Genomic DNA, 27332 nt, shown 5'->3' with positions numbered 1-27332 from the left:
AGATTTTAGATGAACTGCTTTCGAAAAATAGTTCTGGTCTTCTGTACTGCTCTATACAAAATACAGGAATATTTTTATAGTGAGATCCAGGATGTTGTAGGAAACATCTGTGATGCCACCTTCACCAAACATTTTCTGGGCATCTAATCATTACACTTCATTGAATTGTAGTGTGAAATAGCTTCTGTGTATGTGTGTGTAAGCTTTTTGGGGCTACTACTGCCAATATCGACTGCCAGATGAAGCGTGCTAAGTAATGAAAACCTTATATGATTCTTTCCTTGATAAATTGTCATTGTGGCATCATTGTTCCATACAACTGTAGTTTCACTATCTTTATTGCACCAGATGATATTGCTCTTCGATTTCGTCTCTACTAAGCTCATATTTTTTGGCTTTTAGCATTTGAGCCAACTTCAGTGTAGTGAAAAAAAGGTGTCGGTTGAGGCATTTCTGCCCTTGATCTCAAATGGCTTGATCAGTTGCATCACTATGTGCTCTGAAAGAGAGAGATTCATTGGACGCTGATACTTCCCAAGGTTTGGAAATCTGTGCAAAATGTACTTGGTGCAAGCCAGAATTTTATTCTTTTTTTGTGACATTGTTTGCCTACAGAAATTTCAACTACACGTTTTTTCTAGAGTTAAGCTTTTACTCTCCCAAAATCTTTATTGAGTCCCGTCAGAATTTCAAGAATTCGTGTTTACAAAGAAAAAAAAATACTTAGCTATACTTGCCATTCCTAAATTGAAAAAAAAGATAATCTGCTCTGACAATGAATTGGCCTTGACCTCGAAAGACCTTTATTCTTCACTATCTTCATGTACAAATACTTATTAGAAAAAGTAACCACTTCCAAGAAAATTCTACACCCCTTTTTTCCTATAGAATAGTATGTTGGGTCAAAATGACCCAAACCATGGTTCTAGGTATAAGAGCTTATAGCTCCAAAACATGAAATGTGCAGATGATAAAATTTTCGTGAATTAATATATCATAAAAAGTCGCGAAATTCTTTTAATATCTGCATCTAAGTTTTCGAGATAAATGAAAACAAAGTTTGATTTGGGTCAAATTGACCCACTCCGCGGTTCTAGAGTTAATCCTCATGAACTTCTTTTGTTTCAAATAACTAATAAATGAAAATATGAGAAAAAAAAACTTTACAGAATTTTGAGCAACACTTACTGATATATTAGAAAACACTGTTCCAACAACCCAATAAAATATGCGCGGCTCCTTGTTGATGATATCACTTGGAGAACAGAGAACCCAAATGCAGGTCAAGATGAAAAATAAAATGGTAGGCACAAGTGGGCGTATAGCTTCCATGAATGAGGACTGCTTCAGATTTCCATTCTTATAAGCACTTAGAGAAAAAAATGATTATTTTTGCAGGCTTACTCGATATTTCATTTTTAGGTACAATAAGACATTGCCAAGAAAAAGACACTGATTACACATTACATGGTTCATACTCTTTGAAAGTAAATAAATTCAAGGCCTATTCAAGCACTTTTCCAGCCAAAATTCTAAAATTCAAGGACATTTATATCACGATTGATAAAAAAAATAAAAACAGTGATTTTTTACAAAAATTAAATTACTTGGATTTTTCAATTTATATTCAACATTTACTCATTTTTAATTTTGAAACTCCAATTATTTAAAGCTATATAATTTTTTAAAACAATTATAATTCCTATTTCAACTTGTAGACAATGTCAAGTTCTAAAGGTCTTGCTTTTGAAAAAAGCCACTGTAGTTCAGCATGCAAATAACGTTTAAGCAGAAGTCATTTTATGTTTCAAACTTGAACTTTGCCTTCTATGAAAAAAAACTAAAAAGCATGTAATCATATATCTAGGGTGACTATATGACCTGTATTTCCTGGGACATTCCCATATTTTCATGTAATTTTGGCCATCCCAATTTTTTCAGGAAAAAATGTCCCATTATTTTCCATATACACTCATGTCCATAAATTAAGGATAATGCCAGCTCCGGCAAATAAAGGTTCAGAAACAAAACAAACGTTACTTATTCATAAAGCCCATTTATTAAACAAAAGATAAAGAACAAAAACGATGGTGTATGTATGATACCATTCATACAAACTATGATTTTTGCTCCCTGGAACAATTGTAAAAAATATCTCCTTTACAAAAACTTACTATTACATGGTTGGTACGATGGTTAATACATTGTATGTCTCCCATGCTATGAAATACAGTCCGTACAACGCCTAGGCATGCTGAGTATCAAATTATCGATCTGATCTTGGGGAAGATCACTCCACTCAGCAAGCAATGCTCTCCGAAGTTCCGGTACACATGTAGGAGGTGGTTGACGGGCTGCAACTCGTCGGCCAAGCATGTCCCACACATGCTCTATCGGATTCAAGTCAGGTGAGAATGCTGGCCATTCCATACGGGTTATATCCTCAGATTCAAGGCATTCGTTTACGATGTTTGCTCGGTGAGGACGAGCGTTGTCATCCATAAACACAAATTCTGCGCCTGTGGCACCCCTAAACAAACGTACATGTTGTTCCAGAATGATGTCCCGATAAATTTGGGCTTTCATGGTTCCGGTTTGAACATGCAGATCTGTTCTGGAACCCAGTATAATTCCACCCCAAACGAGCAATGCTGCACCACTGTAACAGTGTCGTTCAATGATATTGTCTTGGTGGTAACGGGTACCTGGCGTTCTCCATATGAAAGTCCGACGTGAATCAGACTGCAAGCTAAACCTGGACTCGTCGGAAAACATCACACAAGCCCACTGTGACGATGTCCACATTGCATGTTCTCTACTCCAGGCTAATCGCTGCCGACAGTGAGTTGCCATGAGCGGAACACATCTGACAGGCCTGCGAGCATATAGACCAATATCTCCCAAACGTCTGTATACGGTTTGCCTTGAAACTGTGGTATCCTGCTCCGCCTGCTTCTTTTGGCAGTTACTGCCAAATACCGGTCTTCATTCAGCTTTGTAACTTGGGGGCGACCTGTACTGTAACATCTACTGACATTTCCGTTATCTTGGAATCGTTGCCAAAGCCTAGAGATGACACTTTGGGCAATTCCAAGTTCCTCGGATACTTTCATCTGAGTACGCCCACATTCCAGGCGGCCGATAATTCTACCACGTAGAAAATCATCCACATGCGTCCTCTGTGTCATAACTATTCGCTTATGGCACTGAGCGCCTTACAGAACTCTTGTGAACAATTTTACTTCTTTGCCACCATTCCTTATATACCCCTCTCTCACACTCTCGTCATTGTGACGTACTATCGGCATCATTTGGTGGCTTCCTGAAATTTGCACATCATTCTTGCAGATGTGTGCCATAATTCTACAGGTGAAATCTTTACTTTAGATTTCGATTGCCGTGTGAATCTGAATTATCCTTAATTTATGGACATGAGTGTACTTTCTACAAAGCCTATTGAAGTTTTTATTCTTTACTGAAATTAAGTATTAAAACTATTTTCCTAATCCTATGAATTATATTATGATAATTATGACTTTAAATATTGTCATGTTAATGTTCCCCCCCCCCCCCCATATTATAGAATCCATTTAAAACTTCTGCTTCAATGCAATGGTGTTTCATTTTCTGCTTTCTTTGGCAATTTTAGCAATACTTGGCAACTTCACTTACCTTTGTTAACATTTTTGGTGACAATTGGCGATTTTCCCTTATTTTTATCAAGGAAATATGGTCAGCCCACATATATTCAACTGACATTCAACAGTTTAAAATATTTTGAAGCGATGAAATTTTTTGCTGCCATATTTTAGGCAACATCTTTTTAAACATAGAAATACCTCAGGTAAGCGTGACGATATGTCTTGCTTTGAACAGTGTCACATAATCATTGTACTCTTGTTGCTCTACACATTTTCACCCTAGTGGAATATGGTTTAGAGGGGATCGAGTTGAACGAGGACAAAAATTTATGGAAGAAATTCACACAAAATAATTTTTTTCAAGCATTAAGCACTTGAAAACCATTATTATTTTTTTCAAGGACTGTAATGATTTTTCAAGGACTTTTAAAGACTTGAAAATTAACTTTTTTTTTTTCAAGGACTGTACGAACCCTGCAATAGTGCTTCATGGTTTGACATTAATCAGTTGCTGAACTGATGCAGAATTGTGAGACAATATTTTTCATACACATAAAGTGCTGGGATTTATAGAATAGTCAAGTAATATCAAACACCTGGTTTTTTCATCTTTCAGGTATAGCTACCAACTAGAACAGTGATCAACTGCTTCAAAATGTCCCTATGATGCTCTACAGTCAGCATCGCTTGGTTATCATTATGACTGCTATGAAAGATTTGTTTTTTCTCTTTTAGAAATTTACTCAGGCAATTCTTAAAAAGTTTCTTATATTGGAACAGAAACTTATATCTCAAACTACGCAAATGTACATCACAGAGTTACATTTTATTATGCTGTTTTTTAGCCAGCAATCCTCTCTGGTTAGATGGAATGCTATTCTTCACAAGATGGTGTGTCAGATTATATAGAAATTATACTACAAATATCATCTGAGTTGAGCTAGAATATTTATCCAAAATGGGAAGTTTTTAGAAAATAGAAGAGGAGAGGTTGAGGAATAATGTTAACAGTTGATGCATTCAAAAATCTCTTAAAATTAAACAACTTATTTATATAATTGGGATATTTTCAACAAATATCCCAATATCAAATTGAAATTCAAAGTGCATCAAGGTATGGGTGTTAATTGGATAAAAATTGGAATGGATATAAATAAGCCTGTTCATCTCAATGAGGGGTTTGATTGTATTAACACTAGAATGACGGAAGCTGTGATTTTGAGTGCAAGGCTAATTAGATGTGATCACACTCCAATGGCTTATCTGAGGTTGAAATTTCTTGACTTTTCTTAAGGCTTTTTCAATTCATAAATATAAATGTTCTAGGTTTCTTGGTAAAATGAAGTTCTATATAGAATGACTGTAGAGGTCATTTTGACCTCTATGAGAGACTGCACTAACATGATCCCTAAACATGCTGAAATAGACAGTCTACCTATGCAAACATTAATATTGAGAGAGAGAACAGATGCTATATCATGGGTGTTCGCTTTTTTCCAATACCCATTTTGAAACATTTAAAAGGTTCGATTTTGGAGAAGCTAGTTTTTGTACATTATTTGATCTATAAAGTGTTTCTATGGATCTTGATGCCTTTTAGTACATTGCATTCGCTGGAACAATGTCACTCGATGAAAATAATTTTCATTTTTATTTATTGTCCCTATTTTACTCATGGATGGCTCCAGCCCAGAGCAGAGCCAATTTCTATCATTTTTCTTTTCTTCATGCTATAAATTCACTATGGAGAGGACCCAGGGTCCACCAAAGATTCCTAAATCACAAATCCTACAGGTCTCGCTAGGAGCCATGATTTTACCACATATCATGCTTTCGAATGAGCAAGCAAACAATACATTTACCCTCACTTCTGAGCTACCACCTTTTTTTGTTTCTTTTCTTTCATCGGTTTATTTTTCAACTGATGAGAACATAAAAAATAATTATTATTGCTATGTTAGAAATCATGTTTCTCATTCATTACAAAATCAAAAACCTCTGCCAAATTACAACAATTAGCTCATTTCATTGAAAGTTGGTTGCTAAAAATCACTTTATCCATAGTTGGTGAGCAAAGAAAATCTGTCATCTTGAATACTGCATGAAGACAAGCTGAAATCACAGGCATAAGAAATTCCTACTAGAAATTATGAAATTTCATTGCTCTACTATTGAGTGCTGTTGATGTTTTCGACAAAATGATTTCATTCAGTATGCCATGCAAGTGATATCAAAAAACTCTCTTACATATGTATTTTACATTGCTCAAAATTTCATTTTCAGAGAAAAATCTGTGAAGAAAAATAATTTATATGTTTAACTTTCTCCATTGCAGTCAAAACAACTGCTTTTCGTTGTTCTTGGTAGTTCGAAATTCCTGTTATTTTAGTGTTACCCCAGATATAATTAAAGAAATATGTGAAATGTATTGGAAAGAATATATGGATGTTAGGTTTGGTTTATGAACTTGCAATAACAATATTAAAAGCCTACAGAATGCATTTCTTCACTCATGATGACTGAATAATTTAAATGAATGTGTTGAAGCTTTACAGATCTTGCCAGATACCAGGTTTTTAATATATTTCTTCGATGCTGGAAATATTGGATATAAAAGTGTAATACAAAAATTAAAAATATTGACTTACCAATACATGTTATAAAGGCTCACAGGCAGTGACATAGCAAATGTTCCACCTAAAAATATAGAAAATAATCATGATTCTGAAAGTGTCATATATGTAAGTTGTTATAAAAAAATTGTGAATTGTTTTATAAATTTTCTGATTTGATAACTATTTGCATTGCATGTATGAATGACTGGATACTAAACAGAGATGAAAATGAATTTTGGAAAGAAAATTTACATGCTTCTTCAGGAAATTGAATCACCATCCCCTTTCGCATTCTGGACGAGTGCTCTACCATTAAGCTACTGTAAAGGACTGTTTTTTTTCCTTACATATATGTAAGTTGAATGAGACAGCACATATGGGAGCCTCTTAACTCAGCTAATAGCTCCAAGTGACAATAGCCCCCCCCCCCCAGATGGCGACATACAGAGAGAAATACAATGTCACACTCCTCCACTGTTCATACAAAATACGATACCAAGTATAGATTATTCATTTCAGAAAGAAAATTCATATGCCTATGCAGGGAATAAAATGGGAAAACTTTAAGGGAAGAAAATGTCAGTGCTCTGTAGTTCAATTGTAGAGCTCTCACTCGGACCACAAGAAGACGAAGGTTTGATTCCCTGCCGAGGATGGTGGTCTGATTCCCTTCAGAGGCATGTGAATTTCCATTCCAAAATTGATCTTCATTGCTACTTGCATGGGTGCCAATTTCCAAACTTGAAAAATCTGGTTTGTCACCTAAAATATTTTGCTGCCGAAAAAAGTCTGCAAATAAAAGGGAAAAATAGAGATTTTTGAGAGACTGCATAAGGTGCACGGTTTAAGCTAGATAAAAAATTCCTTTCGCAAAAAAGCGAAAATGGGGAGAAAAGCTTTAGCAAAATGCTAATGTAATGATTGATGGTTGGATGTCTACTCGTTCCGTATATTTTTTTCCATATATTTTCAACAAAATCCACTTGAATTTTTATTCTTCACTGAAATCATAACTATATCATGGTGCAAAATGATTTTAATGAATATTTTATCTCATATATATATAAGGATTCCCAGCAAAATCTGCTTGATCCTTTTCCTGACCAAAACTCTGGAAGAAATAAATATAATTCAAAATCTTAACCTTCCAAATTTTGAATTTTTGTTTTTAAGGTTTTTTCCGTCTAAACAGAACTTTTCCGAGTTTTGCCAAATAAATTTTACATTTTCCCTGACCATATTTAATTTCCCTAACTTTCCAGATCACTGGGAACCTGGTATATTTGTCATGCTAAACTTTTGTTTTCATTCTAATCCACTGATTTTTCTTTTTGGCAAAGTCAAATGAGAATTTTTAGGGATTTTTCTATAAAAATACAAAAAAAAAACAAAAAAAAAACCACACCACGAAATCGGAAGCACTGGTACCTATGCTGCTTGGTATTCAGTTTTTGTACCTTGTATGAACAGAGGAGAGTGCATTGTTTCTTTCTCTATGTATTTATATACAATAAAACCTTTCTTCAACCATTTGCATCTAGAGTGGAATAATCTCTTTCTATAGTATGTGAAAAGACATTTCCTACTGATGCATTGTGAAATGGGGCAAAGATCATTCTCAATAACTTTAAAATGCCCCAAGAGACATGCCACTTTTAAAAAGCCAAAACTAAGCTGATGTATAAAGAGAAAAAAGAAGGGGGGATATATATATATATATACACTGAAGAGCCAAAAAAACTTGTGAACCTGCCTAATATCATGTAGAGCCCCGCGAGCACGCAGAAGTGCCGCAACACGAAGTGGCATGGACTCGACTAATGTCTGAAGTAGTGCTGGAGGTAATTGACACATGAATCCTGCAGGGCTGTCCATAAATCCGTAGGAGTAAGAGGGGGTGGAGATCTCTTCTGAACAGCACATTGCAAGGCATCCCAGATATGTTCAATAATGTTCATGTCTGGGGATTTTGGTGGCCAGCGGAAGTGTCTAAAGTCAGAAGAGTGTTCCTGGAGCCACTTTGTAGCAATTCTGGATGTGTGGGGTGTCACATTGTCCTGCTGAAATTGTTCAAGTCCGTCGGAATGCACAATGGACATGAATGGGCGCAGGTGATCAGACAGGATGCTTACGTACCTGTCACCTGTCAGAGTCGTATCTAGACGTATCAGGGGGTCCCATATCACGCCAACTGCACACGCCCCATACCATCACAGAGCCTCCACCAGCTTGAACAGTCCCCTGTTGACATGTTGGGTCCATGGATTCATGAGGTTGTCTCCATACCCGTACACGTCCATCAGCTCGAAGCAATTGGAACCAAGACTCGTCAGACCAGGCAACGTGTTTCCAGTCCTCAACAGTCCAATGTCGGTGTTGTCGGGCCCAGGCAAGGCATAAAGCTTTGTGTCGTGCAGTCATCAAGAGTACACGAGTGGGCCTTCGACTCCGAAAGCCCATATCGATGATGTTTCGTTGAATGGTTTGCACGCTGACACTTGTTGATGGCCCAGCATTGAAATCTGCAGCAATTTGCGGAAGGGTTGCACGTCTGTCACGTTTAATGATTCTCGTCAGTCGTCGTTGGTCCCGTTCTTGCATGATCTTTTTCTGGCCACCGCGATGTCGTAGATTTAATTTTTTACCGGATTCCCGGTATTCATGGTACACTTGTGAAATGGTCGTACGTGAAAATCCAAATTTCATTGCTACCTCGGAGATGCTACGTCCCATCTCTCGTGCGCCGACTATAACACCACGTTCAAACTCACTTAAATCTCGATAACCTGCCATTGTAGCAGCAGTAACCGATCTAACAACTATGCCAGACACTTGTTGTGTTATATAGGCGTTGCCGACCGCAGCGCCGTACTCTGATTGGTTCCATATCTCTTTATTTGCATACGCATGCCTGTACCAGTTTTTTTGGCTCCTCAGTTTATAATTATCAATTATTTGTACCTTACACTACAGCAAGATATTTAAAGATAAAGATTAGGAAGAACTCCATAAAAAAATAATAAGGATGAAAACCAGCTCAAAATTTCATTCATTACATTTCCCTGAATCAGTTATTTATTTTTAGTCTAATCAAAATAATATAGGTAAACAATATGAAATCAAGGGTTATAGGCCAATGCAAAAAGACTGCATGAAGACCTCCACAGCTTCAAACTAGAAATGTGAATTAGAAAATATTACTAAAATGTGTATTGATATCTCACTTAATAATTTCATTTTGTAATCTACATTATAAACCACTTGAATGAGACCAGAAACTTTAAATGGAAAATTATAATTGAGTATTCTCAACAATTTTTTGACATGCAACATTGATTTTTATTATAAATTATAAAAATAAAAATATCAAACTTACTATATATCATTATTTCAATAACCTCTCCTGATCCCACGTTCAAAAATGGAACAGTAAACTTCGACCATTTATAAGAATATAAATATGTCATGATAAAAGTGAACAGCAAAACCTGTAATCAAGTTAAACTAAATTTTACTATGGCAATTTTAAATTTAAAAAAAAAAAATGTCTAGATTTTTTCCCCTTTGCTTTTTCTCATTTTAATAATACATGAAATTATTGCTCTTTTTGTCATTAATTATTGTATTTTTATTTTTCTGTCATGAATTGCAACAGAATTTTTTACTATAATAATTTTAACATATACATTTTTTTTTATTGCAACACCCAGAATGGGACTTAAATCCCCCTTAGTTGTGTTGCTTCTGTACAGGCATCCCTCGCTTTATGCGATTAATTGGTTCCGCAAAATTGCAGAGTAAGACAAAATCATGTAAAGTGAGTTAAATTTAACATGGGAAAGATAGGGATGGGGGGGGGGGGGGTTGGATTCCTTCAGAAGGATTAAAATAATTGAACCCAACAGCAAAAACACTTATTTTAATGGATGAAACTTATGAATAAATCCTGTGAATTTAAGTGATATGAATGAATTAAATCGATACGTTTTCTGTCTTCACTACTTCTGATTGATTCTAGTGAGCATGGATGCTTTTTTTCCTGCAGAGGTGGTATGATAGGCGATTTTTAATGAAAGAGTAAAGATTAAGCTGACAAGCAGCATTTTTAGTCTTTAGGAAAACTTTGTAACAAAGCTAAAAAATTACACATACTTCTCACAAATATGAAAATTCTAGTTTCACTGGAACAGCTTTTTTTTTCTATTACATTTCTAATTGCAGTGTCAATGTGTTGCCAAACTTTGTTCATTAGTGAGATCTGGGGAGTTGCATCTGAGAATTTATTTTATATTTGTCTCAGCTACATCATCAATTCTAACGTATTTCACTCGTCCAAAGGATTTAATTATGTTTTATATATGTTACTGCCAAAGCCTGAAGTTGGGCACTTCATGAACTTGCCAGCCCAGCTGACCTGACCAATTTCCGAAATTCTGGCTTCCACCGGGCTTTGGCAGGTCCCTATATATCGATCCCTATGATTCAGGGTCATCACCACGTTGCCGTATTTTTTGTGATAATTATGGCCATTTATAATTAGCCATAGCTAACCATAGTCATTGTGGACAGTTATGGCAACCATAACAACCAAAGGAATCTGAATATTAATATCTTAATGTTCCATATATATGGGCTGGCCAAAGACCAGCGAAAGTCTGAATTTTAGACATTGACCAGGTCAACTGTGCCAACCAGTTCGCGAAGTGGCCAACTTCTGGCTTCTGCAGTAACATATATATATATCATTAATTTGCAAGTTCATTTCCAGGATTAAAGCAAAATTCCAAGCAGAATTGGAGGCTGGAATTCCTAAAATCCGTTTTTAAAAATTGCATTATAGCAAAATCGTGTTAAGCGAGGGATACCTGTATTTAAATTTTGTGTGTTTCTCTTGTAATAAACTACCAACTGTTATTATTATCAATGAATTTCATTTCTGTGCACAGATGGCAAAATGTTATGTCATTTTTCAAAATTTCAAGATGGTACATTTGTAAATATTTTTCCAAAATGGGATACTGTGGCTTTTTGACTTATTACAATTTGCCTTCGTTGTTTCCTCATAAACTGAAAGAGAAAGATGAAATTTTGCCCCCTTCCAAAATTCTGATGAATGAGACTCCGGAATGCGAACAACTCAATTTATTGGGAAAAGTGACTTATAACATTTTGCCATTTGAGCACAGATTTGCTCTCCTAAAAAAAGACATTTGTCTTCATATGAAAAGGAAATTTTATTTGCATATTTCACTTACTTGGTTGGCGAGTTATCAAGACCAGATATTAATTATTAATATACATGTATATTTTTCATATCCTGTACATTAGCAGCACATATTAATACAATTTAAGTTAAAACTAATTACTAAAGTACAGTAACAGCAGACCTCTCTTTTGCGGTCAGCAACGTGACAAAAAAATTTGTCCGTAAAAGAGGGCGACCGTTAACCATGGGTTTCAGATGCATACTTTCATTATAAAAGGAGAAATTATTATTTGGCCATAAAAGAGCGGTGACCGCATCTGAGGAATGTCCATTAAGAGGAGTTTTACTGTACCAATATATCAACAAAATATCTTTGTATATATTGGTATCAGGGGTGTGTGTGTGGGGCAGGTTTTTGACGGTTTAAACCGTCACATCAAAAACCCTCCGTCAAAAACTGTCAAAAACCTCAACTATTGCTTTTCAATATAAAAATTCCCATCAGGAATACACACATTAATTGCATGTAATGTTTAAAGTGACTGTTATACAAAGAACAAATGTTTAATATGATTGTAAAATAATTTTCTACTCTCTACAAAATTTGGACAAAATATATATGGCTTTTTATTATAAAATATACAATTTGAATAAAGCATAGCATAAACGCTGAAGGGAAACTATGGAACGATTTGACATTCTCTGATTCAAGATGATTTTTGACCTTCCAAAATTTCTTCAACTGCTTATACATGTACTTTGATATAAATCATCTGCTGTACAGTTTTTACAACAGATAAGTTCTTAAAAAAGTTTATTACATCATATATGAATCTGGTTGATTTCTGTTATTATTAAATTATCTAGATAATCACTGATACTTAAAAGGATACTCTTATTGTGCATAACACTGAAATATATCTAGAGATGAAAATACTAAATTGTAGGACTAAAATGTCATTTAATTTGACAATGCTAGCTTGTATATGATGCTTAAGAAACTGCTGTAACTTATCCTAAGCCAAACTTAATTATTCTTACTTTTGTACTATGATATGGTATATTTACTAGCATTTATAATGTAATGGCTTTACAATTGAACCTGTATTCAAACATGCAAAAAAAAAAAAAAAATGCTTTGGGTACCAAGTCCTATCAGCTCTGCTTTTTACATTGCATATCCCTTTCAATATACCAATTATTGATTTACATGAATAGCAAGACAATGAATCTGGAATTTTTATACTGAGTGGTTGCATATGAATTAACTACTGTAAATCATTAATTAACATGATAACGTAACTCTTACTTATGTTACTGAATTCAAATAAATATCAACTTACTACTTGAGATATATCATATCCCCATGGTAGATATAAAACTCCTGTATTATACTTTTCCCAGTGTGAGAAAATAAAACACATATGAACACTCCACAAAATGAAGAAAACTCTCAAAGGACTGCAACTGTATTCACCACAACCAAAAACAGAATACATGCAAGTGGGCATAAACAAAGCAGCCCAACTATCGAGGCCATGATCCATAAGCTCACCCAGTGGTCCAGATGAATTGGTTCGACGAGCATGTTTGCCATCTATGCCATCTAAAAATAGTTTATAGTAAAAATTCAGGAATTTCTTGTAAACTACTTTATACTTTTACAAAACTTATGACAGAATCAAAGATTACTTAAAAAATCTGCTAGATATTTGAATTAAGGCAAGCCAAAACTATGTGAAAAGCATATTTTTATGATGCATTTGAAAGAGGAAAAAACCATACAATATCACTGTCTCATGATGTTTTATTTACATTAGCCGCCACTTATAAGAATTGTGTTTGGGTTCCCCTATTTTGATTGTTATACCAGGAGATTTTTCTTCGTTGCCCATATAAATTAATCAAAATGTTTTTCATCATATTTTTTCAAATATTAGAGGAGTACATAAATATATGAATAGGAATTTCTAGTTCAATTTCAATTCTTTAATTCTTAAAATTTTAAATTATCTTAAACATGTAATAGTTAAATTTTTTTTAACACTCTATGGTCCTTTGTATATTTGAATATACATGGCAAATACATGGTCAAAAAACTTGTTATGCCCATTTCTCTATCTCCCTCTTTTGGTATTTTAAAAAGTAGATCTTTTAATGTCACCACAGTACAAAATATGGCAATGTATATACAATACTTTTTTTTATATGGATAGAGTTGATTCCTTATTGGTAACATTTTTTGAGAGCTACTGAAATTTTACGTGTTCAGAGATTTATAAAAACCACACAAAATTGAGGGAATTAAAAATAAAATTCAAAGTAAAACCTATTCAACTTTTCTAAGCAAGATTTTACCACGCCACCTCAGAGACACCATGAATTTCCATGAATCAGAACTCACAACGTCTCTGACGCGATGTAAAATCATGTCACGTTAGTAGTATTTCTGCCTTCAGACACCCACCAGCATACACATTAGAGATGGGACAAATATTTGGCTGGTATTCGGCCTATTCTGTCCCTTTGTCAAATATTCGGTTTGGCCAAATAATGCTTAGATATTTGGCCAATTCAAAACAAAATATCTATTAATTGGAATTTTTTGCATAAATTAAAATTTTTCTGATTACATTTTATTGTGTGGTGGCTATCCCTTTCTGTGAAAGAGGTTATGTCAGGGTGAATTTCTAGGGTGAATAAAACATGAAACTGAAAACAGAATCCTATTGCAATAATGTGAAAGTGAACATGAATTACACCCCCCCCCCAAACTGAAAGATGTACCTAGACAAAAAATGTATTGAGCTACTGAAAAGGACAAAGAACATCTAGAGAGGAAAAATAAGTCGTAAATTTTATGATGCATTAATACTTGAGAGTAAGTAATGGTTGACATTTTCTTAATTAGATGTAAAATTTTAACAAGCGTTAAAAAAATTGATTCTGAAAGTTCTCAGTGATACCTCAGCTTACAAATTTTTCATCTAACGAAGATTTTCCTGATTTTTTTTTTTGCTAATGAATACAGATTCAGCTAAGAAACATTTTTAATGATATAAATGCACGCACTAACATAAAATAGCCATGTTGTGAGCTGAATTTTCACACTAATCATCAGAATTGCTGTCGCTAGAACCCAATTAACTCATGTCCACCTCGGAATCTTTTTACAGGTGTACCTACACTTCTTTTCTGAAATTCCTTGAACCTTTCATATAAAATGATTCAGCCAAAATAGAAAATGCATTGAAAAAAATAGGAAGCCTTGTTTTCAGAGCATGTGTTCTTTCAGTGTAAGACTCTTAGCATGAATCTAAACAGTCTGGACATTCTAGGAGCTTATCTTTTCCATCTGCATGTGCAAGACACAGAAATAAGCTGACCAAATCACAAATAGATGCGGCAACTATACGAACTCGATTCCAGAATGAATTATTTTCGTTAGCTGAGGTATCACTGTAATATTCAAGTACAATATATCATTAAATTTGATTGTCAGTGTCGTGGCAATAAAAATCTTTATCAGTGTTTTAATACTCATTTAAATAATAAATTGCATAATTAAAATTCAATATCAATCATTTGAGATCACCAATAATTTTATTTTCAATTAAAAACACATTTTATTTATAATTTTGACGAATTTTAAGAAAATTGATATTCAGCTGCCGAATATTCGGTATTCCGTCAAAACATTAGCTGGATATTCGGTATTCGACTAAATCACTATTCATTTTATCCCTAATACACATTTTAAAAAAAAATTTCAATACATTGTCATGGAGGTGAACCATAGAGGGTTAAAACTATGTAAACCTACCATGGCCATGATTACATCATGGTAGGTTCACATAATGATGGGGGGAACCACTAGTGTATGCAATTTGTATAGCCTATCATGCACCACATTCGTGATAGTGAAATACGTTTCCAAAGTCAACATCACACATCAATCAACAAAAAAAATTTTTTTTAACAGCCAGTTTTAACGCAGGTGTGAAGAGGATACTCAAAAATCTTCCAGGTTTTCTCATAGAGGTAAACAAAGCCCACCACTAGAGGGTTTATAAGTATTTTCCATATCTCCTTAGTTCAGTGTAGCTATCCATATAAACAATAAAAAATAAATGGTAATTGACAATCTATACATAGAATACAAGCCTATATTAGATCAATCAGACCACTTCATTGATGCTGAGGGACAATAGGTGCTTCCAGAAATATCAATGAACTAACATAATGCAACCATAACATTTTCCAGACAATAATGCCATGATTGCAAGCTTGTGCTTTTCCCAAGCAATTGTCATAGCGTGCTCTCTTGGACAGTGAATTGCTCAGCCTTAAGAGATACCGCTGATGCACTGAATGAATTCATCTAGCATATACGGTCTCTGCTGGAGTATAAGATGTGAGTCATTTCACTGCACCTTTTTTTAGAAAAAAAAAACAGCTTGCCTTATTCATGAGCAAGATTACAGTAATTGGAAGAGCAAACTTCACGCTTTCTTCCAATTTTTAAAGAACAATATATTACTTACCTAGGGTATGAGCAAGGAAATGATTGATTGCACATAGTATCCAAACCCAATCTGGAATAGGGGGCGTAGAAGGATATGAATCACTTGAGGCAGTGAAACTGTAATCATACACGGCAAGTAATAATGCATTGAAGCAAGTCAACATGAAACCAGTGAAGGTCAGTAAATTGGGGGCCAACCATGGAGGTACAAGCTGGAAAAAAATGATGACAGTTTTATTTGTTACCTTATATGAATATAAAAAATTCCTATATAAGCCTAGAATTTTTTAATAAGAGCTCCAACTCTTAAATAATAGTCACTTATAAGACCACTGGTTTTTATTTATTTTGCAAGCTCCAGATTATTATAGGATGCAAACAAGGTCATATAGCAATCAGGCTATGCATGAAAGTTAAAACAATAAATATTCAAATTGATAACCAATGGGAAAATGGCTTAAAAGTACTGGCCAAATTAGTTCAAAATTTCAAGGTTCATACTAATTTCCATGATTGAATTTTCCTAGCTTTTCCAGTCAAATTTTTCAATACTGATTACTTTTTGACTTATAATAGATTTTGTGTTAGTTTGGTTAATACATATTACAATTCTGTGGGAGTTTGTTATTTTGTGATTCTATCCAGGTTCATTGTCATAAATTCTAAGGTATTTTAACAAATGTAAGCAATTTTTGCTGGTTTTTAGAGTTGGTAAAAAAAGAAAGTTTTTTTTTGTTTGTTTAACCCTGCTGCACAGTTCAAGTCTATTTGATCCGAAATGAAGTTAGCCTTGTTTATTGAGTAACTGTCAATGAATTTTTATGGTTTTTTCTGACTTCATCAGTTACTACCTCAACTTTATAAGACAGATGTATTTTGAATTACTTTATTTTTTCCTCTTAATTTTGAATTATTTAAAGCTGTTACATTTGGGTCAATATGACCTGAAGATTTTTTCAAGGGCCTTAAAAGTTCTTTGTGCATATTAATTTGAGGGTAAAATTCCTTTTAACGTCATTGAAGCACATTGATTCTCAACTGGTGTTTCGCTGAAACCCAGAGGTCAGTAAAACATCACCAGCAATTTAAGAAGAAATTGTTCTAGATAATTCTCTAGATGGTTCTTTTCCATGTTCTAGCTTCATAGGGGGTTCCATCAAACATTTTCATACACTTTTTGGATTCTCTATAGACCACAAATTCCATTTGAGACTCAGAGAAACGAAAATGTTGAAAAATACTTCTAAGTCTTCTAATAAATGAATGTGAGAGGAAGCAATGGTGGAAAACGATTTCTGTTTACTCTGATTTTCCATGAAAGTGTTTAGTAAGGCCCTTCTACATAATTTTAGGGAATTATAGACAATCGACTGGCTAGTTGACATTGTTTATTGCTATAACAGTGATTTTTTAATCATAGCACCCTTTATGGCACTATGTAATATAAATGTCTATGGAGAAACCCCTTTGTCCTGTTTTATTATGCATTTACTCTGTAATTAATGATTTAATTTATGTTTCTTGGAGTGGCCACGGAGCCCGAGAAGTGTATGCTTAGTATTAACCAGTCATCTCTGGTTACAATAGCATTTGCCGTCGCAGCCATACGTAATGGTGGTGCCTGCGATGGGAAATGTATTGAGCAGATTTTTCCGTCTTTTATCACATGGATATGACGAAATAATTTCTCATACAGCTGCTGCCACCTGCACAGCCATCCTTCTACTTTATTATCTCACCACTAGATAGAGTTGAATAATTATATTTCAAGGTTTGTGGGGTTATATTATTACAATTATCTTTGTCATGCTTTGCAAGGCTGCACCCCAAAGCACTTTTTTTTTCTTTCGATTTCCAATTCCCTTGCGAAGATGCATCTGTTTTATTTTACTCATATATCTTTTAGCAAAGGTTCAGCTGCTTTGAATCCACATAAATCCATCAACAGTATTTCTTACAGTTACAGGACATATTATGAACCTAACCCCCCCCCCCCCTACGGTCCCCACAAGGATGGGGCTGACAGGGCCCTGGGATAATTCTCATTATTTTTTGTTTCACGCTATAAATTTATCATAAAGGGCCCAGTGAAAGTCTAGTCTGGGGGCCCCACAAAAGATCCCAGCCTGGAGGTCCCTGTTCCAGAATGTGGTGGCCATGTTAACTCCCCACCTCACTTCTGGAGTGTCGTATTACATCTCAACATTCCCTGAAGTTTATATTTAAGGACCATACCCCAGCAGTGCATCACATGGGCTATTTGACACTTTCTACCACATAAAACACATATAAAAATACACTTTTCTTGTTTGTGACTTTTCAGTTTGCGTTTGTGCATCGTATCTGAAGATTGTTGGTAATTTTAGTTCAACTGTTTCTATTTGATCCATTAAAATTAATTTTTAGCCTTTTGGTTCATTTTGTTTTGACTGTGATGATGGCTGACTGATGATGATGACAAGTAAGCTCTCTTATAAGAGGCGTTGTGCGCTTTAAAGCTATAAAAATCAAAAGAAACCAAATGTTAGTATCCTGAGTGTGGTGTTGATTTGAGCCCAGCTTCGTTTTGGAATATACCACACACAAACTGAATACTGGATACTGAAAACTTCGTAAAATTTTTTTTTATATTTTCTATTTTATAATCAGTAGCATCCAAGAAAAAATATTCTATTTACATGACATTTTAAATTTCAATACATCGTTTTTAACATAAATTACCACGAAATAATTTCCTGCATTCATTTTGAACTTGAACAATCCATGTTGTCATTGCATTTAATTAAGAATTCAATGTTTCTATTTAGAACACCAATTATAATTACTTTTATTATTTTTATTGATTTTTAATACACAGCAAAGAACATGATAAACTCAGTTTTGATATTTTCATAAAAAATTCAATCAAAAAAATATTTTAATAGCTTCAAACTTCCGAGAAAAGGGAAAAAAGCTTTAAAAAAAAAAGGGCACAGTAGGAAGCAATCGGAGAAATGAATTGGCCAGTTGACTGGTTAACTAACCTCTTGGTGCTCCACAGAGTACGGGTCGAGAACTGCTGTGTTACAGTAATGAGTTTTTTGTGATGCAAATTGTAACATACTGTGAACTGGTAGTGGACAACTTTGCCACATTTTTTTTCCTTTCAACTGCTTTGTCAACTGATAATATATGAAAATGCTTCCAAACCATCATAAACTATTAGTATTGATCTCTACTTTAACAGTGGAAAAATGACAAGTCAAAATTTATATATTAAAAAAAATAAAAAACAACATTCGCAAAATTACCCTGGAAATGAAGCAATTTTGGCGATACAGTGTGTACATTAGAAAATCTTCATTTTAAAAAAAGTACACAAAAATATTTAAAACATTAAAACCGGAAGGTTTAAAATTCACAAACTTCAAAAATCAAAGAATATTTTTACATTTTCGTCAGAAAAGGTAAATTTACCCTGGTTTTCATAGTAAAGAAGGTCAATTATGTACATGATGTCTTGAAAAAATTTTCTCTCTATCAGTCATACAAAGATATGACAACTCTAACTCCCCATCTCTACAGAATTCAGTTAGCTTACTAACAATATGCTTGCACTTTTTTCACCAAAAACTTTACCACAACAAACACATTCCAAGATATAGTTGTTTAAGAACCATACCATCAATCTCCCGGACCACGTTGACATTCATCATGTTCATTCATGGTTGAATGATGTCTATCATTACAGGGAAGAAGCGAGAAAAGCAAGCGAGACTAATTCCTGCCAAAGCTCTTCGGTAGATCCTGCATCTTAATTGGGTTCTGATTCAGATGTATCATGTAAAGAAAAGGCACAATCAGATTCATCATTGCTGTGATGGTCATTCCTCTGATTGTTCTTTTTACGAGTCTACCCCAATCTGATTCATTGCAGAGGTACTCGGAATGGATTGGTCCTTCTCCATCAAGTGCAATTTGCCAATGGCTTCTTCTAGTGCCACACCAATTTGTCTTCTCTTCTGTAGAATCTGGCTGCAGCGTAGTACCATCATAATTTTGATACCTGCAACCTCACAACTTGGTACTAATCCATCTTGGCATCTGAACGACCTCTAAAACAAACACGAAAAATGCACGACTTCAAAAAAGTATGCAAGAATTTGAGAAAATGAAATTCTAGGTTGGCAAAGTTGCCCTATTTTCACCAAGCTCCTCCTTACTTGCAACATTGCCAAGTAATATTATTGGATCCAAATGCAAAATAAAATTTGCATCTAAAAGCGATTCTGAAAGAGGATTATATGCTGTATCAAGCAAAATAAGTAGGTTTTACTTACCTTTGAATGAATGGGCAGGGCAAGACACTTTTGTAGACCACCAAAAACTCCTATAAGTCGAAAACCAAAAACACTGATAAAGACCTGTAAACAACTGGTAAGGTTGATCATTTTTGTTGCACCACTGTCATTTTCTGCACACGAGGGCAAATTGGATCAGGACCTACAATTTATTGCGGATTCTGAATGGCAGGCTTGTTTTTTATACTCATCAAGAAGTTGGTGCACTAACCCCTTGATGGAGGACTCTCTTTGGGAGCAATTTTTTCTGCAGTCATGTCGCCGTTTCTGTTGTACCCCTAAGTCAGGCCTTTTCTGACAAGGACGAACCAGGTATCAAACTCCCGACACCTCTAAACATCATTTGGTACTTTAGGCGAATATCTTATAGACCTGGGCTACCGCACCCACTGGTAAGGTTGACACCCATGAAAAAGCTATTGTTCAATGTCTTCTCTGTGCAATAAAAACATTGCCACCTCTACTGGCTGGTTCAGAAACTTGGCAGGGCAAAAAAATCTTTTTCAAAAACTGGCAAAGTTTCCTGGTTGACAGTACATTTATTATGCACTGCTTATGTCACCTTTTATGTGTTATGTCAGGTTTTACATGATACAGTACCATCCGCGAGTGAAATTTTATAGGAAAATTTCATTCACTTACAGAAAGTGCTGGACTGTGTTGAGTTTGACTCACTCGTGTTACCTAGCAACTTTCACCAATACATGACAAAATATGCAATTGCAAAAGAAATCTCATCTATATATTGAATTTTTGAATTTTAAAGAAAAGCAAAGAAAAAAAACAATTTCATGAATGAACCTCATAAACTATAATAAACGATCACTCACTTTTACAACCTGGTTCCAAAATGGATGCATTACATATTGACTTAATGGATTTGTATCAATAGCACTGTACTGAAAGAAAAAAAATATTTACATTAGACCACTAGTTAGTATTGAGAAATGAATCACATGAACAAATAAAACCTCTAATATGTGCAACATAACATGGGAATGTATTACCAACACTTATTTTCAACCATTCAGAGCCCCATTCTATGTTATCTGAATTATACAGTCGAACCCTGATTTAACAAATGAGAAAAAATTGACAATTTTGCTCGTTTAAATTGAGGAAATTATTAAATCGGGGTCAGGAGCAAACACACTTCAAATGACAGTAACAAAACAGAAATAAAGTAGCTAAAAACAGTAGGCTTATAAAAATAGTGAGTAGAAGTGACCAATTTAACATTTGACAAAAAAAATCCATGTAGCCAGGGTACGCTAATTTAAATCAGCTTGATTTAAATCGTGATTAAAATCACTTGATTTTTTAAAAAAACACTTGATTTTTTAAAAAAACACTTGATTTTAAAAAAAAAATCACCGATTTAAATCACAAAACTTAAATTTTGTTTTTTCTTTACATACCTTCAATGATATTGAAGTAAAAGTAACCTGGTATGCTATGCATGTTACTAATATAGGGTGAAGTTTGTGATTAAAAGAAGTATAGAAGATCCTTGGGGCAAATATAGATTTGAACCTAATCCCTACATATAATGCAGAAAAGCTGCTCTATTTTTAGATTTTGTGCATGGAAAAAAATTGCAGAAAAATTTTGCACTTAGCTAAATTGCACAAAGTATTTTCAATGCATTACAATGTAACACTAAGGTTCCTCTAATTAGAAAATGAGATGAATAATCCCCTGATTAGGAATTATTTTTGGTATAAAGCCTTGCATTCTATACCTTAATTGCTAGATGTTGTACCAACATAAATATCATTGGGCTTTCGACTTTTTGTATTAAAATTTTTACCGCAAAACATTTCCAGTCAGCTGAGGGCTCCTCGCAGAACAGTGCTAAACATTCTGCTTTGGGGACTAAATCAATATCATAATTTCAACTCTGATGTTGTTACATCAGATTCTACAGATATTAAATATCACAGAAGTGCACTCGATATATTGTTATTTCAACTCTGATGTACGAGAGACCAGGGTTCGAGTCTTCATGAAGGCAGAGATGAATTTTTCTAACATCAATATCTCTTCATGCAGCCAGTTTTCCTTAGATATTGTATTAACAAAGGAGAGAACGTCTTTCTTTACAATGGCTTTTCACTTTTGCCAACACATTTACTGTGGGATTGTGGATATTCTTCTCCAGCACAGTCTCCAGTCAGCATGCAAACAGAACAAACCCCACCTAGAGTTTTGGAAAAATCATTTTCCACATCCAGCACTGTGTCAAGATCATCGATAAAACCTGGAATGGATGTTACCGGGACCACAACTAGGGGGAAGCAGGTGAGTCTAGTACCTCGAGCATCATACCAGAGGGGCGCCAATTTCACCCTGCATCACTTCCTTCAACATTACAAGGGGGGCGCCAAAATGCCTGATTGCACTGGCTGACCAGGCATCTAGTTGCGGCCCTGGATGTTACAGATAGATGTTAGCAATTGATGTGAATCCTCAATTCTGCTTGAAGAAAACTGGGCTAATTGCATTACTAAATGTGATTTCCGGGGTATAGTTCATGAACAATAGCCACCAGTTGTCAGAGACTTTCCTTGAGAGGCCTCAGAGAATTTCCGTTCAGAGGCTTTCCCTGACTAAGACTATGGGACTGAAGATGAATGAGAGAGACATTTAAGGTCACAGCCAAAAGCAGACCACAGATGAACTGCTGAATCTCCACAGCGACAGCTTGTGAACGGAATCTCATCCAACAAAGAGAGAAATCCCTCATTTTAAATGAGATGTGTTAAATTCAGGAACCCATTCAAAGTTTTGTAGAAAAACCGCACAAATAAAGCTGTAGCAGTGCAAGCAATGAATCTGTCCAATGACAATGCAGTTCCCCATTTCTGTGAAATCCTCAAAAAAGGAGCCAAAAACAAATGTCATTATATAAGTTCCTTTTTAAAATCAAACACAATGAAAAAGATTGAAATGAGCCAGCAGATAACAGTGACTAACTATTGATTAAATGTCATTTACATCCGTTATTTTTATGTGTAAGTATGAATAATTGTGGAATAAATCATCAGAGTTTCCGTTATTTCCCATGGGAACATTTGATTCGGATAACGAGTACGTTTACAGAACAAATTACACTCATTCAAGGCCATAGCGAGGGGGGGCTTGGGAGTTTCGTTCCCCCCGAAATGTGAGAAAATCACCGAAAAAAAGGAAAAAGATGGCCAAATCTATAGTTCTATCACTTTGGTTCTCCCCCCCCCCCTGGCTACAGCCTGTGTACTCATTAACCAAAGTACTGCTGTTTAAAGCAGAACAGTGTTTTTGAGAATTTTATTGATGTTATAACGGAAGCTTCCCTATTTTCAATTTGCTACATGTCCTGCTACATGGTATACCACTGTTTAGCGAAAAAATTTTCTTCGCAAGTTGCCAAAGCAGATCGTTTCGCATTGTTCTGCAATGAGCCCTCGGCTGACTGGAAATGTTCTGCGGTAAAAATTCCTATAATAGCATTTTCTCAACTTTTTCTTAAAATTCTACCAGATTGTTCTCTATTAGCACTAATTGTTTTGTGACGTACATCGCAGATTTCAACATATTCTTCTTTGGGGATAAAAAAGTATGACAAACGTTGCAGAACAATCTCAGGAGAATCTTAAGAAAAGAAAGAAAAAATATTTAGTCTGTGAAGAGTAGGGAGACAAGAATTCTTACCAAGAACATTTTCAGGCAACTGAAGGCTCATTACAAAATAATGCAGAAAATTCTGCGTTGGGGTTGTTATGGTTACTAACGGGAGAATAGGAATATCTATCAGTGCAATCTTAATGCATAGGTCCACCCGGGCATAGCCTGGGAGCATACGCAAAGATAGACATGAAAAGCTTAGGGGACATAATGATGACAATTCATATACATTAGATCAGTCTGTTCCATCATTGATGCTGCGACCTCATGATAATGAGACCTGGTTCGGATTTGCAGCCAAGTAGCATGTAAATGGGTAAGCAGGCATTGTCAGAGAAGCTACCTATCCATACTTAGAATAAGACAACCATAAGTATTCTTTATGGGCATTGTATAATATTTTATCACGTGTATATATTGTTTATAATTTTTATTAATTGCATTTTTAATTGGGTTGCTGTATTTTTGAAATATATGACATCCATATTTTTATGGGCATCTTCTTCTCAGTAACCTCGTTGGGCATTTTTCCTGTTGTGGCGTTATATTTGTATTTGTATAATGGGACCTCAGAAAAATCAATTTGCCCATAATGCTCTTGAGATGGCCCAGACACCTAGTAACATTTAAAAATGCTCCCAAGAGGGTGTTATTAGCGACATATCACTGTTTTGCCATACTCTAAAACTTACTGACAAAAAGTAAACTGTAGGCATATATTTGGGCATTGACCAATTTCTTTATATATTTGACATTAGCTCTTTGATAATCACTTGTAATAGTGAGATTCTCATTATAAGCCACACTCATTATAACAGAATTTCACTGTCATTAACATCTGTGCCTTTGTTTTATAAAATCACAATCAAAATATAGGTTTATAGCCTAACCAAAGGAGTTTCAAGCGATATATGTGCATTTTTGGTACTAAAAAATACCCCCAGTCTTTAGATCTTTCAGACCTCTATTGGGTAGCAGAAGTGATTCTCAAAACATCTGACTAAAAACCTATTTTTTGTTTGCTGGAGAAGTTTATGCAATAGATTATATGGGAACTTCAATTTTTCTTGGGATCACCCCATCACAGTCCTCTTACTTCCGGCACATTAACAACTAATAGAACATACATATCAAGGATTCGATTGATTCGTCTTACCTTGTACCTTTCAAACCCCTTCAGTTGTACATCGGTGAGGTATTTTTTTTCCTTTAAGAAAAACATTTTTCTCTATATACGCTGATCTCTCTCTCAAAGACACATACACTCAGATCGTACTTATTATTCCAAAGTCCACGCTGTTATCGCAAATCTAATATCAAAACAGAACACGCAACTTTTTCGTCGAACGATTGGCCATCAATATCAAATTTTTAGCACGTCCTGCAAATGCGTAAGAACTTGAAAAGCTGACTCTTTGTATTTTTTGGAACAGAATATCTCTCATGTGTAAAAATTTTTCAATTGCGCCAGCTGAAGTTGATAGATAAGACCGAACCTCCCAGTTCGCACACTCTCTAAAACCGTGACCGCCAGTGTTGTGGACAGTCCAAAACAACTGTTTTATAGAATTCGAGAATTTAAAGTTCTCAGAAAAAATACTTCACCTTTCACGTACAGGCTTTTGGTAACAAAATCTGAATGATCTGTATTTGAATTATCAGTGATGAAATTCAGAATACTGGTTTATTTTTTCGCATGTTACAAATAGAAGGGAAAAACTTGTAGTTCGTAGCATGGGCAGAGATACGGGAGCCATGGCAGAGCATTGTCCCCTCCCTCCACGAACGTCATTTGTGTGGGTGACACAATATATACATACAGACAGTGCCGTCTTAACGCATGGGCCTACCGGGGCACGGCCCGGGGGCCTCACAAAAATGAGATTTGGTTGAAATTTTCTATAATTTACCTGGTAGGGCCTCAGAAAAACCACTTGGCCCGGGGCCCATGGAGCTCTTAAGACGGCGCTGCATACAGATTGACAAAATCATTGTCGTGCCCCCCCCCCTCAAACCTGCACGTGCCACCCCAGACCGTCAAGTCTTTCTCCACCTATGGTGTGTAGATTTCGCCCTCACCTTTCCCTATGTCAGGCATCTTCAATCTGTTGCGCGAGCACCGCGGTGCTCCCTGAAGCACCCAGAGTGCTCGTGCCAAATTTCGTTCTCACGAGCACTTGAGCAGCGTCCTAATTGAACACCCTGTACAAATTGCATTCAAGGATTAAGATCATCCTGATTTCAGGCACACTGTGGTTTGACAGCCTGTGTGAGGCTATACAAATTTTACCACTGTTCTACCATTCTACTATCGTTAGACCACTCATTCCTGAAATTTGCCGCCCCACTGAGCTTGCCACCCTGGGCAATAGGCAGTTAAGACCCCATGTAAATATGCCACTGACAGTAATTTTTCGGGGGGATTAAATAAAGGCAAAAAGAAATTGGGGTTCTCACTTGTCCAAGGCCTAGAGCACCAGAAACTCCTAGTTTCCGCCCTGGGAACCTTGGAGTAGGTATTTTGGTATTAACAAGTTCAACTGGGGTAAAAAAATTTCGATTAATTAAAAAATTCAATCTAAAACAAAGAAAAGTATGATGACTCATCAATAAGAGCTGTAATGTGGAGAAAGTATCTGGCATAATTAAGAATGGTATAATAATTCTGATTAAAAGAAAAAAAAAAATCTTTGAAAGCGGGATGTATGGTCAAACAAATTTTGTAGGCTAAAACAATGGAGTGTGGCTTCGGATGGAAAATCTCAATCCAGAGTCCCCTTGGCTGAAGTATTTTCAGCCTCCTACCAGGGTGCATATTTCGTAAATGCACCACTATTCTAATTATTTCTATTTCTAATTTTTTCTACACAGCCAATCACTTTGCTTCAGCCTCTACGATAATTCTTCATTGTCGTATCTGATCGCGGAACAGTGGTGAACAATGTAGACATTTCCACTGATGCTCTGCGAGGCATTTCAAATGTGCAATCGCACTATTTTCAATGTTATAAAAACTATTTTATTTTTTAAACCAACAAATTTATGCATTGAAAGCAAACTTAAATATTCAAACAGTTAAAGGAGAATAAAGGAGGAAAAAATCACACTACTGGTGAAAATATGCTGTCAGATGCATGTTTGCAGAGGAAAGTGCTCTTATAATGAGTTTAATACCTCTGTCAAATAATACGGTGTCTCAAAGAATGCAGGACATGTCAGACGATGTTGAGAGCAGAGCCATAAGTCACGTCAAATGTTGTGAATTTTTTTTCTATCCAAGTCGACGAAAGTACCGACTTTTTGCAGTATTCTGTGTTACTTGTAATTGCTAAGTACTTG

General features: G+C 35.3%; 1 protein-coding gene across 2 annotated transcripts in view; it reads right to left on the bottom strand.

Annotated features, from left to right (window-relative positions):
* Window positions 1–25518, bottom strand: part of LOC149085565 (ethanolaminephosphotransferase 1-like) — a 28225-nt gene extending 2707 nt beyond the window's left edge. The window contains exons 1-7 of one of the 2 annotated variants that reach the window (XM_089233678.1): window positions 25150–25518; window positions 21158–21226; window positions 16007–16199; window positions 12806–13068; window positions 9633–9744; window positions 6290–6338; window positions 1189–1369 (exon numbers count right to left, since the gene is read on the bottom strand). In XM_089233678.1, coding sequence (XP_089089804.1) covers window positions 1189–1369; window positions 6290–6338; window positions 9633–9744; window positions 12806–13068; window positions 16007–16199; window positions 21158–21226; window positions 25150–25215 — 933 coding nt within the window. In that variant the 5' untranslated portion in view covers window positions 25216–25518. The remainder of the gene's footprint in view (window positions 1–1188; window positions 1370–6289; window positions 6339–9632; window positions 9745–12805; window positions 13069–16006; window positions 16200–21157; window positions 21227–25149) is intronic. The other variant, XM_089233679.1, reaches the window with a different exon arrangement.
* Window positions 25519–27332: the final 1814 nt, after the last annotated feature.

Source organism: Pholcus phalangioides, unplaced genomic scaffold, assembly GCF_987345545.1.
Source record: "Pholcus phalangioides strain wild (caught in Gottingen) unplaced genomic scaffold, Ppha-v1.0 ptg000007l_1, whole genome shotgun sequence".
In the NCBI taxonomy this organism is placed as follows: Eukaryota; Metazoa; Arthropoda; class Arachnida; order Araneae; family Pholcidae; genus Pholcus; species Pholcus phalangioides.
This window is presented reverse-complemented; position numbering and strand designations above follow the sequence as displayed.